Source organism: Nicotiana sylvestris, chromosome 1 (genome assembly GCF_000393655.2).
Source record: "Nicotiana sylvestris chromosome 1, ASM39365v2, whole genome shotgun sequence".
Classification (NCBI taxonomy): Eukaryota; Viridiplantae; Streptophyta; class Magnoliopsida; order Solanales; family Solanaceae; genus Nicotiana; species Nicotiana sylvestris.
This window is the reverse complement of record NC_091057.1, coordinates 166,562,277-166,581,043: the sequence shown is the minus strand read 5'-3', so window position 1 is coordinate 166,581,043 and position 18,767 is coordinate 166,562,277. Positions and strand designations below refer to the sequence as shown.

Here is an 18,767-nt window from a genome sequence, read left to right as displayed (position 1 = left end):
CATGCAAACAACAGATTATTACTGGGTCATTATTTTGATAGTACATAACAACCATCAGATGACAATCACAAGGTTAATTTCAGCAACCATTTCGTGATTAAGGTTTACTGGCCTTGAGGTGCAAAACTGAGGCATCATTCAAACGTGAATTTAAGACCCAAAAAGCAAATACATTGGACAAACTAGCTACAATAAAGTGCGCGACACTCAACCATGAGAAGACTCAGAATTTTTCACTAATTCCATTTCCAGACATTCTGGCCTACAGCAATCTTTCCTGAGTTCCGTGTATTCATGAACGAAGACCCATCGAGTTTCAGAGGACTATGGGTGTGTTTGCTAAGAAGGAAAACATTTTTCAATTTTCCCATGTTTGGTTGGCCTTAATATTTTTCTCATTAACTTACTTTCTTTCAATTGGAGGAAAATGTTTTCCCTATCAAGAGAAGGGAAAACATTTTCAAAATTCATTCTCAACCTTCCCCACCCTATTCTCCATCCCCACCAACCCACCCCCACTCCCTATTAAGAGAAGGGAAAACATTCCCCAACCCCACTCTAAATAAAAATATTATTAATAGTACTTTCTTTTCATGTTATAGATAGATTTTTTTTTTTCATTTCAACAAATGAGTTTTCTTTTTTCATTTTAACAAAAAAAACATACTTTCTTTTCATGTAGAAAAGTATTTTTTTTCATTTCAACAAAAGAAGTATTTTCTTTTCACGATGTAAATTTTTTTTCTTCATTTCAACAAAATGAGTATTTTCTTTTCATGATGTAGAAAAAGTATTTTCTTTTATTTCAATAAAATGAGTACTTATTTCATATCGTAGAAAGAGTACTTTCTTTTTCAACCAAAAAAAGAATTATTTTTTTAAAGTTATGCAACACAAATTTCAACGTTATTTTTGCGTAAAAAATAAAGAAGCAAAATTTGGTTGTGACACCCCTTGAATAGAGGTGGCTCCGCCACTGATAGCAGGATGGGGCTAATATGCACTTGTGTGAAATTTGGTGGGGCAGCTGATCTCTTTAGGGGTCATTTGATATGAAGTATAAGAAAGGTACAGGGGTGGTATAGAAATTTAATACCACCTTAATATTATGTTTGGTTAGAAAATCAGGTATAAGTTATCCCGGTGTTAATTTTAACACCGGAATAAATTATACCTTATAGAAGGTGGGGTAATTAGCACTGGTATAGCTTATACCTTCTTCTTAGAAATTATGCAATTTTCATTCCTGATACAACATATCAAATAATGAATAAACAACAATCCAAGCATAACTTATACCGACATAATCCGTATTCCAACCAAACGACCCCTTATTGTGTTGATGCTGATTGATCCACCATTTAAAGAACAGAAAATATCATACAGAACACAGTTGATATTACTTTTCACTGACCAAGCGAGTTCAACCAGAGGCTACAACTTCAATCTACCGTTACTTGAACACAATTCTAAGTCTAACATGTTACGTGTTTGTTGAGCTCGTAAACCTATTGGTGAATATCATTTATTCCGTCCAAATTTAGCTTACAAAATTAAATTCCTCCTCCAATTTAGAATAATAGACATATCCTCCTTCCTATCTTATGCAATCACATGACCTATTTTCCTCATTCATATTTCTCACCAACAAGAATGACAATGACAAATTAAAAACAATAGTTAATCTTCGCTATCTATTCTACTCCCTTTATTCCATTACTTATTAAATAAATAAATAAATAAATAATTTTGCATTTTGTTTTAAACATAAATCTTTTAGTTTTAACACTTAGTTACAGGTTACAAAGTTAATACAATCATTTCTATAATTTTTTAAAAAAAATTAAAAACAAATGATAAATAGTAGAGATAGTTAACTCACATGCAGTAACAGTTTAAAGGGTACATATAATGCTAATACGTACTATTGTTAATCTTTTTTTTCTTGTCACCTACATATATTGTTATTCTACATCTTCCAATTGCACTATAACTGATCAGAATTATTACTATTTTGACACAAGTAAAAAAGAAAAAAGAAAAAAAGAGAGCAAACAAACGAGTAAATTTTATGGGTGGTTATTCAACTTTGTATTTATTACCCAAAAGTCACTTTTTTTTTATTTTGTTACGTAAAAACCATTCAATTTTGTGTTCGTTACCCAAAAATTACTTTTCTTTCTTTTATTACACAATAATCATTTTACAATGCTCTAATTATCACAATAGTCACTTTAACAAGATTTTACAAATCTTTCACCTGAAAATCTATTATGCCCTTGACATTATAAATTCTTCCATTTATGCAATACCTTCTATGTAATATACTTTTACCCAAATATTTTACTTATAATTAAAATAACTTCATATTATTTTATTTATTATTTTTATAATATATTCGTACATTTAATTTATTTTTTTAAGATTAAATTTTAAAATATAGGTAACATTGTTAAATTTGTAGGTAATATTGCCGTGAACAAATCTCAGGCCCACGTTCTTAACCATGCTCAATTTATTTTTTAATGGAATTATAAAATCAAAGCTCATTGATGTATCAGCCAAACCATACCCATTAATCCAATAAATAAAATACTTACATTTACGACAATGACATATCGGATTAATACTTTCAAATAAATAATATTAACAGTCAAAGCTTTAAAAACTTAATATTAAACACAAGCATCTTTGAAACTTTTTCTAAAATTCTTATTAACTATAAAAAAACCTATCATTTGTTAAAAAAATCTATTTTTATTATTTCAAGTAAATATTAAAAGATAAATATTTTTGTTGTTTTTATATTTAAAATATGTTCATGTTTGAATATGATTAAACAAATTAAGTGCCATGGAAAAATTAAATGTATGGATGTATTATAAAAATAATAAATAAAATAATATAAAGTTATTTTAATTATAAGTAAGATACTTAAGTGAAAATATATTAAATAGTATATAATATAGAATGTGTTACGTAAATGAGAGGATTTATAATGTCAAGGGCATAATAGACTTTTCAAGTAAAAGTATTATAAAATTTGGCCAATGTGACTTTTGTGATAAATAGAACAAAGTAAAATAATATTTGTATAACAATAGAAAGAAAAATGATTTTTGTGTAATGAACACAAAATTAAATAACCAATGAAAATTACTCCAAACAAACAATACTATCGAGATGGCCCTTGACAGACAGGACATGGCGCAACTTAGGATTACTGAGGACATGGCCCTTGACAGGGAATTATGGAGGTCGAGCATTAAGGTTGTAGGTTAGGGAAAATTGTGAATATTTCTACAGCACAATAGAGTGAGACTAGCCAGTTAGGAGTTAGACTAAGAATGTCATTGGTCGTCTATTGATGCACGGCTTTACCTGCTAGTTTTACTATACCAGCCATCTATTTCGTATTTCGTATTCTGTATTTCATATCTCTTATATTGTTGTTATTTTATTATGTATTTTTATGGTACTAATATATCGGCTCTTGTTGCTCTTTTGAGCTGAGAGTCTCCTGGAAACAGTTTCTCTACCCATCGGGGTAGGGGTAAGGTATGCGTACATATTACACTCCCCAGACCCCACCTGTGGAATTATATTGGGTCGTTGTTGTTGTTGTTGTAAACAATACTATCGAGCATGTAAAATTTTAGCACCAAATTTTATTTTTTTTAATAATCAAACAATTAGATTCGAGTTATATAACCTGAGAAACAGAGCAAGAGGTGGGAAAGGCGAAGAAAGCAGAGAAGGAGAAGGGGAGAAAGGCCATGATGGGCGATCTACTCTCATGGCTTCTTGCCTTTTTCCTTCTCGTTGCCGTTCTCGCCGCAGTTCTCTACCAGGTTTATTCAACTATCTCTTCGCATTTACCCTTTATTTTTAAATATTACTACTACTTAACAGTGTATCTCCTATTTTTTACGCCTTTGTAAATCTTTTGGATGTTAAAGTTTTGAAATTGGATAAAGATGATAACTTTTCCATCTTTTTCCAATTGGGAATAAATTTTTGAAATTGAAATTGGGAATATTTGAATGAAAATATTTTCACTGAGTTATGGGTACAGCTTCAGATGATGAAAGCATATGAAAACGTGTAATTTCAAACTTTTAACTCTCAATGGGGTTGCAATTATCTGTACCCTAAAACGTTAAAGTCATTAGTACTTGGACCGGAAACATAAGTATCATACTAAGGGGTCGTTTGGTAGGGTGTATTAGAATAGTGCGGAATAAGGTGTATTAGTAATGCATGGGTTAGCAAGCATTAGTTATGCAAATATTATTTCTTATCTATTGTTTGATGTGGTGTATTAAAATTATAATGCGTTGCATAATTTTTAAGAAAAATAGTTGCTTACAAAAATGCCCTCCATATTCTCTAGCTTTAAGGGACTTTAAGGATAATTTTGTCTTTAACCATGTTAATGCATGCATTAAAGCCTTGGTATTACTAATGTCATGGTTTTCTATGCATTACTTATGCATAGGATAATGCCAAGTATGATGTATAACTAATATAAGTATTAGTTATATACAAGTTGAAAAAATGTACCAAACAAGGTATTAGTAACACATAGAACTAATGCTTGCATTATTTTTTCTAATACCTCCTACCAAACGACCCCTAAGTTTGCCCAATTCCAATGCAGTTTGAAGATCTCCTTACTGTAATTTACATTACGGGCTTTATCAAATAAATAAACGGACAATGTAATTTTTTTAAGAGGTCAACCCAAGCTTAACGAAGCATGTCATTTAAGAAATCACTTTGATTTGCTTGTTTGGCATTCTGATGTTTTCTCTTTTCATGGACGATGATGACGTTGTTAGTTTAGATTTGTTAGCTCTTCTGGGCTAATTAGATTGACCTGGAAATTCACAAGTGACAAATACGTCTGTTGTTGTATCTACTGGTCAAAATTCGGGGGCACAATGTTGTTTACCTTGAATATAAGCTGCTTACCATTTTCTACTCAATGCTCTCCTTTCTATTGCTCTTTTCTGTTTATGTTTCTGGGGGTCAGTTAATATTACATTTGGAACTTTTTACTGCAGGTCATGTGCTTGGCGGACCTTGAAAATGATTATATCAACCCTTATGATTCAGCATCCGAGATTAACAGACTTGTGGTTCCGGAGTTTGTTCTACAAGGAGCACTATGCTTCGTACATCTTGTGATGGGGCATTGGTTTATGTGTCTGATCTGTCTCCCATACTTATATTATGATGTCAAAGTGTAAGTCTTTTAAATGAAGTATGTAGCACTGCTAACCGCTTCCTGCTGTTTCTTGGCATTGGCATCACAAAATGCTCCGACAACTGATGTTAACTTTTTGATTAGATATACTGATCGGCGCCACTTGCTAGATGTAACTGAGATTTTCAATCAGCTACCATGGGAGAAGAAGATTCGATTGTATAAGCTTGGATACCTTGGGATACTCCTTGTCTTTTCTATAATCAGGTGTGTGTCAGTGACGAGCTATTCCTGTTTCTTATTATTGGTTTTAGTACAAGCTGTTCCACCTTTTTAGGAACTTGTAACCTAATTAGTTTATCTGGTTGTCTAATGCTGTATGTGATTTTAGTATGGTCTGGAGCATCGTGGCTGAATGAAGAATGAAGAATTGCTGCTCTCACCAAGGTTCTCTAGTTCCTCTATCTGTGATATGGCTCTGTAAATTTGCACAAGAAAAAAGATGGAGGACATTAACTTGGTGTGTTTCCTTCAACTTGTCCAACATTCTATTTTACTCTTCATATAACCAGTATTGGCTCTCACAAGAGCTATTGCTCTTCAAGTTCTCTTAATTTCTTTTTAATTCTTTGTAGATGTAAATATTTCCCTATATCTTCAACAAGCAGTTTCTACATGAGGTCATTCTAAATTTAACCTTTTACTGTGTAAAGATGGAGTATAGTTATCTCTTCAAAGCAGATGCACTTTCACTTTTTCAAACTCTCATTTACTCTTGCGAATATCAAAAACAATGTTAGCTCCGCCTGTCCCTTCAACTACCTTCTTTTTTTGTTTTGCTTGGGGTAAAGTTTCCAGCTATTACTAACCATGCTATAGATGTTATTAAATCATATAATGACGTTTGCAGATGCTATCATATGTGAAAATCTAGATGCTATTTGCAGATGCCTATTTTCTTGAACTCATGATGGGTGAGCTTTAAGTTATGGTCTAGATTATTGTATTTGTTTTCTGTATCAAACTTTCATGTATATTATTATGCAGCAAGCGGTGGAGCACTTTTCCAAATAAATTACTCACTTGCTGAACACTTCTCCCAATAAATTACTTATTTACATGCGAAAGCAAGTATACCTAAATCTGTCTGTTTCAAATGACTGATTCTAGTAACTAACTTTTACTTGATCCTTGAACTGCCTGTTCAAATTGTGCCCAGTTTCTGTGAGGATATCTTCGGAGATAAAGTTCCTTGGACAGTTTGGTTTTTATTTGGTCATGTTTGATCACATACTATGAATAGTGTAGGACCAAAAAAGGTTTCCTTATTGGTTTAAATAATCGATTCTCAGGAAAGCTAGTTAGCCTATGCCATTAGGCCTTTGATTTGTGGTAAATCTGGCATTTGCTGTAAGCATGACCTGGTTTACGGTTCTGTTATAAACTACTGGCTCCTAATACTCCAAAAAGAAAAAAGGGTTATCCTTCGTTATCAAAAAAAAAAAAAGGTTATCCTTCGTCCGCATATATTCTACCAGGTGCAACAAAGATCTAGTGACTGTAAAATTCTAATGTGAAACATCTGATGCTAATTCTCTAATGGGAATAAAGAAAGAGAAAAGAGGAAAGAACACAAACTAGAAAAATACAAGTTGGAAAGATGAGTTGCAGATAAGGGATGAATTTGCATTTTGTGCAAAGCAAGAACATAAAAGGCTTTGCTATGCATGCTCATTTTCTCTATGTTTACCCCCACAAATTACACTTTATCCGGGAAAAAATATACCCAACCAAACTTCTTTTATAGGCAAAAGAAATTTTGTTATTTTATCTATCTCAGATGTCTCAACACTCCAATCATAACATTCAATGACTTATTGGTGGATCACTTAGAACCCACCAGAAGAAATATGGGAGAAAAACAGATCTGTTTATTTAAGCCTTGAACTGTTAACGAGGTGAAGATGTATTACATTTTTCAATTTCTGGGAGCTACAGCTTTAAAGGACCTTTTGCCAATTCTGATTTCTGGGAATTACAATTGTAAAGGACCTAAACATCTGTGGCATTAACTTGTGGAATTATTTTCTAAATATTTTCTTCTCCTTTCTCTCAGGCCTACAATTTGATGAATTTATGAAAATGAGATACTTTGGGCACTTGTATGTTGGAGCTGGCTTTTGTTGGTTTTCTCAGTAATGATGCCAATTGTGCTGAGAATGATGCTGATTGATGGGCTGGAGAATTATTCCAATTTAAGGAAAGGATTTTGGTTGTCCTCAACTTGGGAAAACATATTGACGTTGATTATTAAGATATTATTATCACTACCATTGATGCTATTTATCTTTATTTTTTAAATTTTTTTAATAATGAAGTGCTTATCTAATTACTTGAGATATAAGCATAGATCAAATTAGTCATTTCAATTACTTCCTCGTAGAAAAGAATAGTCTTTTCAGTTAATTAGAAATAGAGTTCAGGTTGTCACTTGTAAGTAAGTTCTATCATGGACATGAATAATATTTGATAAATTGATATCTTCGGATCCCTTTCTGTCCATCCTTTCTCCCTTCTTCCTTTTTATTCTTCTCTTCTCTCGCCAAGACTTACAAATAGAAAAAGATTACCTAATTTTTGTCGTGCCTCTGCTGATACTGTCCGCAAATGTTAAACAAGCTCAAGTGATATAAGCTTTGATAGAACTTGGACTTCATATCATTTTGGCTTGGTACTTTAAATGAACTCCACTGTGAACTCAAGTTTCAACTTGAGCTTATGATATATTCTTGTAAAACATTTTAATTGTTTATACAAGTATCCATTATAGCAGTAATATTATAGGCATAGAGCCATTATAACAGAATTTGAGATGCAAGATTTCACTGAAACTACCCAAAAAGAGTCCCAATGTGGGTGAAACTACGACTCTTCAACTTTTAATCAAAACGTGTTATATTAAAGCATTCAAAGTTCCCTAGAACTAATAATCTGCAACTACACAACAATAATACATGCTCTTGAGCTGAAAGACAAGATTCTAGATTCTATCCTAACACGAGTTATAGCCGATCAGACAAGTTATACTATTATGGTACTGCGTGTGAAGAGCTTCAGAATCTGGGAATGAATTCATGTCGACTTAGACTACTCTCCCTGCAATGATATGTTAATATCTGTTGCAGACTTTCTTGAGTCTTGAACAGTTGGCATAGTGGTCCAGTGATTTGTTTGAATGGTGGAGGAAGAAATAATATTTTGATTTCCAGCTCCGGGAATGTTTACAGTGAGTGCATTGGAACTTCTGGGCTCCATATTAGAACTATGGGGCGCAGCAGGAGAGACCGTTGCATAAGGTATTGCTTTGGGTTCTGCTTTCTGTTTCTTTGGCTTGGCCTCTTGGTAGTTGCTTGGTAGAAAACTGCCCACTACAACCTGATATATTGAAAGAGCAAAATTTGAGCATAAGATTGACCACCCTCAGTTATTAGGATTCTTGCAATAGTACATAAATAGGTTACCTGGACAGGACTAGCAGCTATTAACAGTCCTGCAAGTGTACCTCCGACAACACGACCATCAGGACTTGCCAAAGAAATGCTCATCCCTCCGGTTCTGCTAGTACGAGAACCCCCAAACTCTGTTGGAGTAAAGGATCCAGACAGAGAAAGGATTTCAAATCGACCCTACACAACAATATTACAAAAGGGATTGATTATACTCATTAACGGGCACCAAGCAGGAATGAAGCTTTCTTAATGCAATAAATATGCCTCAATTCCATATCTACTGAAATTTTGCCATCATACCTAATGAGACACAAAGGACATTTGTAGGAAAAGAAAAGAAAATTTTGAACCCTGCCTTGTCAAACATGCATCCATCTCTAGTCCGATAAGTTCTACTGAAATTGCTATACATCTACGATCAAACTGTGAGGCAACTTCAGCACTACCATGCTTGTGAGTAAACTATGTAATGAGTGACCCTCAGTTCATATCTTTAAGTTCAATTATTGACAAGGTTCAAAGAAAGGGTGAGCCATTGATAAAGAAAAATAATAACCACCATGATGTGATGCAAAACAAAGAGCTATTGAATGTTGAGCACTCAAATGACCAACCTCATAAGTCAAAGTTCCCCCCGAAGTATTTGGCTGCCGTAGAGTAACATTTGATATCAAACCAACAGCAGAAATAATGCAAATAGCTCGAGGTCCTTGCTGAGAAAATGAGATTATCTTCATTGTAACATCCTAAACAGCCAACAAAAGAGTAAATATTTTTCTCATTTGGAGAAGTAGCAGAGAAAATAGACCATAAAGAAGAAGAGGGGTGGTATTGACAAGTCCTGGATAGATATTATAATTACAAAAGACAACTCTAGTTGCATGGAAAAGGTTAATGCATAAAGCATAATCTATACTCCCATAGAAGTGCAGAAACTGGCCCTTTAAAATCTGAAAAGATGGTTGCTCCAACTGTAGAAGTTCTTGAAGAACATCTGACCGACTATAACCGTGTAAGGAATCACTTACAGAGAAATGAAAAAGCATTCCCTTAAATCACCCATCCCCGTCCAGAAGCCGTGCTTCTTCACTTTTAGAAATAGTATCACCCACTCTTTATTTTTCAACAAAAAGAGTTGAGGTTACCTTTGCAAGTTATGACTAACAAGAGAATTGAGACCTCACTCAACCAGTAACCCACCCAAGAAAAATTAAATATAAATCACCAGTTACATATACATGAAAGAGTAGGAAAGGCAGCAATAATCACAAAGGAAAGACAAACAAAGCTTTTCTATCTGTTAATGCAATTCCTTGTATGCCAAAGCATACCTCACCAGCTTCAACTGTGATCATGTGTGGCAAAAAGTTGCCACCTGTGGAACATGAAATCCATTCACCTGCAAGACGAGATCAACTTAATCAGTTACAAGACTTGCATAGCTAATTTTAGCACCACTAAGGGGAAATTAATCAAAATTATGAAAAGAAAATAATTAGCGTCCGATTTTTTTTTTTTTAATTCAACAACGCTACATAAGTTCTCCTCCCAATATTCACACTCTACATGCAATCAAAGTAAAAATACAGGAAAATCACCATTTTGGTAAAGCTGGTCAAGTAAATTGAGAAACTGGGATTAGTATCTAATTTTTCTTTGCACAAAACTAAGCATCTAGAGAATCACTTTCCTAATTCAGAAGGAATCCATTCACATATCTACCACAGATCAGTTTGTCCCAACAGGCCCTACAAATCAATCTCTATTAATTTGTAAAAACAAATTTCAAATCTTCATTTGGCAAAAATGAAGAAAAATAGAAAAGAAGATAGAAACTACAATGATATCAGCTATGCATCATAAAATCAAGCATACATGGTCCCCTCAGAACTACAATAATTAGTACTAAATTACCAAATGGACAAATTCAAGTCCCAGGTTTCCACAAGTTTCCAGTGTCAATGTATTAACTTCATTAATGTGAAAAATAAAAATAAAAAACCCAGTAGTACCCATATCCTAATTATTTCAACATGTTCATATCTACTGAAGATTCCAAGATTCCAGGTCCTACAAAAAACACACACACACACAAAATCGAGTTCAACAAACACCTCCATTACCTAAATTTTCTGCTCCCACTTTATTGCGAGGCTTTTTCTCCGATGCAGGCCGAGCAACACTGACTTTCTCCGGCAAGAAGCTGCCGGAGGTTGGTGGGGCCGACGCCGAAATGGGCATAGGTGAAAGTGTACGTGTGACTGCCCCATCTGGCCCATACTTCCTAGGACGGCCTCTCTTCTTCTTCTCTGAGCTAAGTGGAATGCCAGTAGCTACCGGAGCTGTCGCCGCCGGTGATGTTCCCGCCGGCACCAGAGCATTTTCCGTTCTTGGTGCCATTTGATAGTTTGATGGAGCTTCTGGAGCTATCACTGTAACTCCTGAATTCATGGCTTCTCTTGACTCCATTTTCTTCAGCAGATATTATTAAATGCTTTTGCAACTGTAAAAAAGCACAGTAAAAGAAGTGATCTTTCTTATATTTGCTTCGGTCGAATCAGAACAAGTACATTTAAGAATCAGCACAAAATTACATTTTTTTTGTACTACTCAACCAACATTATTGCACATTTTAATAAACAGAAAAAAAAAAAACACTTTCTGTTTCTTTAAAATTCCTCGCAGAAAAACACAAGATGGCAATTCAACATTTTTACTTCACTATGTTGAAAAAACAGAAAAAAAGGGAAAGTACAGTGAGAAAAGAAAACCAACATTTTCTGACCCTTTAATTTTCTATTGACAAAAAATTAAGACTTGAACCAGAAAACAACCAAAGTACAGACCAGAAAGAATGTTCTTGCTGTTTTAAAGATCAGAAAAAGTAAAATGTTTAAACAAAAATCCAAAAGATTTTTCAAATCAAAGCGTGAAACTTGCAAAAAACTAACAAGAAAATTTTAAAGCAACTGGTCACAGAAAAACAGACTTAAGAGAAAACAAAAATAGGAGTGAGAGTGAAGTTTTGACTTACACTGATGTAATATATCTAAAGCTCCTTAAAACTAACTTCACAGATCAAAATTTTATGAAGATGTAAAAGAGAAAAAAGGAAGAAATGGTTAAAACCAAAAGAAATAAAACTATTTTTTTTCTTTTAGTGGTTTTAAGGAGGAAAATAATTAACAATGGGCTGTTTCCCGGCAAGAGAACCAGTTTTCAGGTGGGGTAAAATCAGTTTCTTTAGACCAAAACAAAATAAAGCGGAAAGCAAATTTCTGAATGCAATGCAAGTTAACAAGAAAAAACCAAGACAAGTTCTTTTTTCCTTTTTAGTGATAAAAATATTAATTGCACTAAAACCAAAAAATGAAATATGATTAAGATGAATTTCAAGTCCGAGTAAGGAAATTAAAAACTTCCTCATATAATTATTGGGAAAGGGTATGATGGTAAAATAAGTGATATATATAGGTTATATAGGGAAAAAGATAAAGTTTCTTTTTTTAAAATTGGATTAAATTTTGTACAAATTAAAGCTGAAAAAGTGAAGTTGGGGACCAAAAGGTTGTCAGAGCGGTCAACCTTTTTCTTGCCGCTGACCTACTTTTTGTCCTTTTTTCCAAACGAAGGGTATATGTGACAAGTTAAAACTTATGCCCCTGAAGTCTTCGTTTAATTACTAATCCATGCCACTGATATTGCTATCTGGTTCTCCAATTGGGTAATCGTCTAGAAAATATTTTCCCATTTTTCGTTTGTTGGGTGGAGAATACTCTTTGAAAGATATATTTTATAAATAATAAAACAAAATGAAGATTGTTTTGATAATATTTTTGAGTGATTACGATAGATTATAAGGTCATTTTGACCTAAGAAACAAAATTGATTGTAAAGTATGATAATTAGTCCGAACAAGTAATATGAAATTTATTATTATGATTTTTGTACAAAAAAAAAGAACTTTTCGCCCTCAAGGGTTGGTTGAGTTCAGTGTCGGTTGATTTGATTGGGTGAGTGGTTTCCCATATAGTAGATCTAAGATAGATCATCCTTATCAGCAGCTTCTCAGTGAGAGCTCGTCGCACCGACTTACCAGTGCGAGTTTATATTTCATGTATGATTTATAAACTATTGCATAGTGAACAGGTTACTTAGTGCGCATCCGATGAGCGAATTTCCCTGGCAATTTTCCACACACAAAAAAATGACTTTCATCTTCTTCTTTTTTGCTTTAAAATTCTAATATATGAGAAAAATTAATAGTCAAACATCAAAAGATAACTTTTTATGAAAATATTTTTTTGAAAACTAATTTTGAAATACTTTGCAACTTGGTTCGAATAATAATAATAATAATTAATTTCACATTTTTGTTCTTTTCATTAATCTTGAGGAAGTGAATTTCTCACACGTGGGAGACATGCAACCGAATCTATCAAATAATCCTCTTAAATATGGTAATTCAAACAATCTACTGTTTGGATTGCAAGGATTTTTTCTTGGACTTCAGAAAGATCTTCAAAATCTTTTCTGCAAATAATATTATTTCCTTAGCTTTCCTACATCTCTAACCAAATATTTACTGAATATATAGATATAGCAAAGTGAAAAACAACTAAATTGAATGAAAAAAATGACATTGTTGCTATTTTGTTGCCGTCAATGTTGTTGTTGTTGTTAATAATTCAATACAATTCGAGTTATATAAAGCTACTAGTGGTGTCTTATGTCTAGGATAAACTTGTAAAACATGCAAATAAAATGACAAAGTTATTTCCGTTGTATTAAGTGGGCGTTTGGACATAAATTGTAAAAATTCAAAAAAAGGTGAAAAAAAATTTCACGTGAAAATGGTATTTGAAATTTAGAGTTGTGTTTGGACATGAATATAATTTTAGGTTGTTTTTGAAGTTTTGTGAGTGATTTGAGTGAAAATTTTGAAAAACAGCTTTTTGGAGTTTTTCAGATTTTCGAAAATTTTCAAAATGCATCTTCAAGTAAAAATTGGAAATGTTACGAACAAACGCTGATTTTGAAAAAAAGTAAAAAAATTTGGGAAAAAGGGATTTTTTATGTCCAAACGGGCCCTAAATATTAGATAGTGAAAATTAACTAAAGAATATTAACAATCGACATTTATTCGATTGATACCCCTACATCGAAAAATTGCACGGTATTACTATGTTATTTTTTTAATTCATATTTATTATACGTTAAATTCCTTTGACTTTACAAATATTTAATTTTTATATCTCAATATTCTTTAGTGAAAATTATAGGTCTGCCACTAAATAGTAATAGTAATAATAAACAACAACGCGATATCACATATCAAAAAGCTATTTATATTTATGAAACAAATGAAATTGGACCATATAGCTATTTACATTTATGAAACAAATGAAATTGGACCATATAGCTACTTACGTTTATGAATTATACTTCGAGAAAGTAAAGTTCAGTACAAGAAATTCTATAAAATCCGCACTGTATTTTTTGATAAAGTGTAAAATTAGAAAACTTTCAATTGCGGACTTCATATGACGAAGGCGGGGCAGTTGTAGCTTTATAGTTATGTTTGGCCGACATGCAAAAAGTCAGTTTATTTTGTGAAGTATTTTTTTCAAAAGTACTTTTGGTGAGAAGCAGTTAATGTTTGGTTAATTAATTTGAAAAATATATTTGAATAACAATTAGTGTTTGATCAAGCTTTTAGAAACTGTTTCTAAGTATAATTTTCTCAAAAATGCTTTTGAAGAGAAGCTATTTTTTCTGGTTCTCCAAAACTGCTTCTGTTTCTCCTCAAAAGTACTTTTTTCTTTCAAAAGTTTGGCCAAACACTTTTACTTTAAAAAAAATATTTTTTTTAAAGAAAAAAGCACCGTTTTGAGAAAAAAGTACTTCTAAAATTGGAAAAGCTTGGCCAAAGAGACTATTTGATTGTGTTTAGAAATAGATTAATGTCGGAAAAACAATTCTTTTAAAAATCGTGGTAGTAATCAATTGCTTAGATTTTGTGAATCCAGTTCATCGTGGCTTAATGCATAAGTTACGCACTACATGACAATTCTTTAACATTTGGATCGAATTTCCACAAAAAAATATAAACCCAATAGTCAATCAAGCTTTCATTCTTTTCTTACAGCTTACCTTTTTCTGTCTAAAGGAGTCAATGTGTAGAAAGAGGCTATATCAAGAAGGATTTTATGAATATATTATGTTGGACTTCAACTAACGACCTAAGAGGTAAATGATTTTGATATTATCAGTATAATTTCATCTGTTATAATATATTATACTTATATAAATTACATGTAATTATTTTTTGTGCGGGATGAAAGCCCCATGATAAGTAAAATGTGCCCCTGCCTAATTGAGTTCTTGATTTTAAATTATATTCTCTTGACAATTAAACTTTAAATGGGCTTTTGACTGTAAATATCTTTTACTATACTTTGCAGATTATAAATTACTTACCGTTTGAATAGGAGAAAATGACCTTTTTAGATCTTTTGCTTTATTTTATGATATCTTATGTGTAAAAATAAAGATCTTTTGTAAACAAACGTAAAACTAAAAATAAATTTCTAAAGAACTACATAATCAATTCTCGCCCACACAAATATAAATTTTACTGTATCTTAGAATTAAACAGTATTTATTCATATATAAGCTACTCTTAGACAATGTTCGTGCAAAATTAGAAGGAAAAAATTCCCCGAATTTTGTAGTCGTGTTAGTTTTCATAATAAGAATAAAGTAATTTTGCCCCCCAAAAAATATACTGAGATGGGGATTGGCTTAATAGTAATTTTCTGTAAATATAACTTGCGGGAGCAAATATGTGAATTCAATGATAACAGGCTAACAACACTCAGGTACACCTTGAAATTACTCGAACTAATTTGCAAGACTCCAAGCCATGTCCCACACCCCTTGCGTCTGGCTTAAAGCTCTCTGCATACGAGGGTGCTCCTCTCTCTCTGATGCAACGGAATATCGTTGCATTGTTGCCGCCCTTCAATATCTCACTCTCACCACCGTATATCTCCAGGCTGTAAATGGTGAAGACTCATTTATTGACCTAACTCATTTTGACTCATTTATTGACCTAACCTATTTTGACTCATTTATTGACCTAATCCATCTTGACTCGCCCAAATTAAGCGCAACCTGCCCATTTGGCACCCCTGGTTGAGGTAGTTGACTTTAAAAGATAGCGAGAAAATTAAATTAATTTTTGAAGGCATAGTTCATATAATTGTAATCTATCATGAGACTGCTTCTATTAAATCGGCCTTAACCAACTCCCTCCGTTGCATGAAAAAAATAGGCCAACTTTAGACGGTAAAAGATTTTGACAAATTTCTAATTGTTTAAAAGAATCGTTGTATTGTAAAGATAATCATATTTTTTCCGAAATATAAACCAAAATATTTTAGGGGAATTAAAAATTCAAATTAGATTTTTCCGAGATGAATGTTCTCAGCTCCCGTTTTGGAAAAAAAAAAATGAGTTGAAACATCGCGGTCATCTGGTTCACCAGTACTACCAAAAAGTCTCATGCTTACGTTACTGTTATTGATGGTTCGATTATCTTGGACCACGAGGACCGTTACTTTTTTAAAATTTCAATCAAATTTATGTCCAAACACTAGGGATTTGGCTCAACTCGTGTACATTATCTCTCCGTTTTCATAAGTGCATGTCTAATTTAATGACATCTGTCATCTTTCATATCTAAGGGCCAAAATTTATTTAGACTAACCCATGATTAAACTACATTCTCTTATTAGGTTAGTATCAAAATTGGAAAGAGAAATCAACTATACGAAAATCTTGCTGGGAATTTCATTTTAATTGGGAAAATATTTTCTTATCAATGGAAGCGATTCTTTAATGAAAATATTTTCACTAAAAAAATCAACGATTATTATAAGTTATTATGTTGACCATTTTTAATTGATATGATGTTGTTAGTTCCTTTAAGTAATCATAGAGAAACTATCTTTTTCATCTAGATATGTAATATGATTCAATGTTTAACCTCATCGAAGCATTTTTGTATTCAAGTTTCCTTTTCTCAAACAACAATTTGCCTTTTCGTTAGTTTTTTTTATTTCTTCTTCACATTAAGTTCAATCAATTTTTTTTATTAATGCAACCAATTTCCTACTACAAACAAAAAATTATATTTATTTGGTTTCAAGAAACAAAAAAGGTGGAAGAACACAAATGAAATTGTCCCTGCGAAAATAGAAAAAAATATGATGCCTATGAAAATAAAATCTGGTTTGAAAGAATTTAGAATTTGGGGGAAAAAAGATAAAAAAATCCATGAAAGGATTTGATTTGCTGGTACCGTATCCCACTATCCCTGTAAGTAAAGGATTCTACATTTAAAGAAAGGCTAAATTATAGGAATATTTTGTTTTAACCATAGTTTAAAAATTAGACCTCCACTGCTGAAATTGGAGAGAACCTATACAGGAGGGGAGCCGGATCCAAACACTAGCATAAAATATATTTCCTCAAAAGTAATTCAAATAGACAACTGTTTTTCTAAAATAATTTTGAATTTATTTTTTTCAAAACTTGGTTTTCCAGGGACAAGACAAACAAATTCCAAAAAAACATACGAAATTGAAAAGGAAAAAGTCATCGGTGGGGACCTTTGTGGCTTCTGGAGGCAGTCATGGCCCAGCTTGGATAAGTTGCTGAAATATGAGTCCCCTAGCTTCATTAGTCAAAAGAATTAATTTTGTTTTTTGACATGTTTTCTTTGCAAAATTAAATTGGTTGGCGAAAGAAATTCATGGTTTGGGCATGAGTCACTCTAATATTTACTACTAGTATAACTTTTTACTCCATCTGTCTCAAATTATTTATCGTGTTTCTCTTTTGTACGCCCCTAAAAGAATATTACATAATTTTTGACTGTTTTACCCCTATTTATCTCTTAAAATATAATCTCTCTTCATTTAATATTTACTCATATGAGGTATTTCTTGCCTTCAAGCAATTTAATATTACGGGTAAAATAAGAAAAAAATAATTAATTAGTCTTGAACTTCTAAAATGACAAATACTCTATCCGTTCACTTTTACTTGGCATGTTTTGACTTTTCACGTTCCTTAAGAAATAATAAATGAAGTGCATAATTTACCATGATACACATATTAATTGATGCATATTTTATTGGATTTGAGAAAAATAATTTGAAATGAGTAATAAATATTGTGGGTATAACAGAAAAAAAAATCATCTTCTCCTGATATGAGTAAAGTGACTAGTAAAAATGAAAATATATTTTTAGTATACATGCCAAGTAAAAGTGAACGGAGGAAGTAATTTGTAACAACTATTTTTGGACCCACGATAGATAATTTGAGACGGAGGATTTTTACCTCTGTCTTTTTTTAGCGCCGCTCAGTGGTAGAGTAGTTTTCTATGGCAGAGGAATTAAATAATTTAACATTAGAAGTCACAATTAAAAGTGAAAATACATAATATTATTTATCTATGATAAAAAGTTTTGTAAATTTGTAAAGGAGTGTAATGGGGCTGCAATTTTATCATATACCACTTAAGTTTAACATCTAAATTCAACAAAAATCCTCTTTTTCTTCCTTCCCCTCTATTTACTAGACTTACTCCTAACCCAAAAAAAAACTCATCGAAGGAAAAAGATTCTCTTTTTTTCATTATGTTTCATTTGGCTTTTTTTTGACAATGAAAATAGCACTATAAAGTATCATTTGACTACTTGAAATCCTGAGGAATAGAATTGAAGTAAAATAGTTTGTAATTGGACGACCGAACAAGCATGAAACAAAAGATGCTTGACTTTGACTTAGGATGTGTTCCAAAATTTAATATTTTAGCTACCAACTGAAGCAATTTAATATTAACATTGCGGTCTCTAGTGGGATGCTCCCCCTCAGGTTAGGGTTGAAAAAATCTTTGGGAGGAAGCGCTTCCCCTGAATGGAAACCTACTCGGCGCGAATCCAGATACAGTCGGGCTCCAATGCAGACACCATGTG

General features: G+C 32.4%; 2 protein-coding genes across 6 annotated transcripts; one reads left to right on the top strand and one right to left on the bottom strand.

Moving 5' to 3' along the window:
- Window positions 1-3,700: 3,700 nt before the first annotated feature.
- LOC104237498 (protein cornichon homolog 4-like) lies at window positions 3,701-7,769 on the top strand. Of its 5 annotated transcripts, XR_713642.2 has the most exons (7): window positions 3,702-3,851; window positions 5,067-5,248; window positions 5,354-5,476; window positions 5,601-5,729; window positions 5,845-5,889; window positions 6,120-6,183; window positions 7,326-7,769. XR_713642.2 is itself a non-coding variant. In XM_009791655.2 (5 exons), the coding sequence occupies exons 1-4, from the start codon at window positions 3,777-3,779 to the stop codon at window positions 5,626-5,628; spliced, it is 408 nt and encodes a 135-aa protein (XP_009789957.1). In that variant the 5' UTR covers window positions 3,702-3,776; the 3' UTR covers window positions 5,629-5,656; window positions 7,326-7,769. The 5 variants fall into 5 exon arrangements, 1 of the variants encoding a protein (XP_009789957.1); XR_713643.2 differs by lacking the exon at window positions 5,845-5,889 and having other exon boundaries at window positions 3,701-3,851; window positions 5,601-5,656; XR_713641.2 differs by lacking the exon at window positions 5,845-5,889.
- A 353-nt stretch (window positions 7,770-8,122) lies between these two features.
- On the bottom strand, window positions 8,123-12,118 carry LOC104237497 (AT-hook motif nuclear-localized protein 1-like). The gene is made up of 6 exons (XM_009791653.2): window positions 11,753-12,118; window positions 10,842-11,221; window positions 10,050-10,117; window positions 9,333-9,464; window positions 8,731-8,895; window positions 8,123-8,644 (listed from the first exon to the last, which is right to left on the bottom strand). Exons 2-6 carry the CDS (start codon window positions 11,185-11,187, stop codon window positions 8,357-8,359), a joined length of 999 nt encoding a protein of 332 aa, XP_009789955.1. The 5' UTR covers window positions 11,188-11,221; window positions 11,753-12,118; the 3' UTR covers window positions 8,123-8,356.
- Window positions 12,119-18,767: the final 6,649 nt, after the last annotated feature.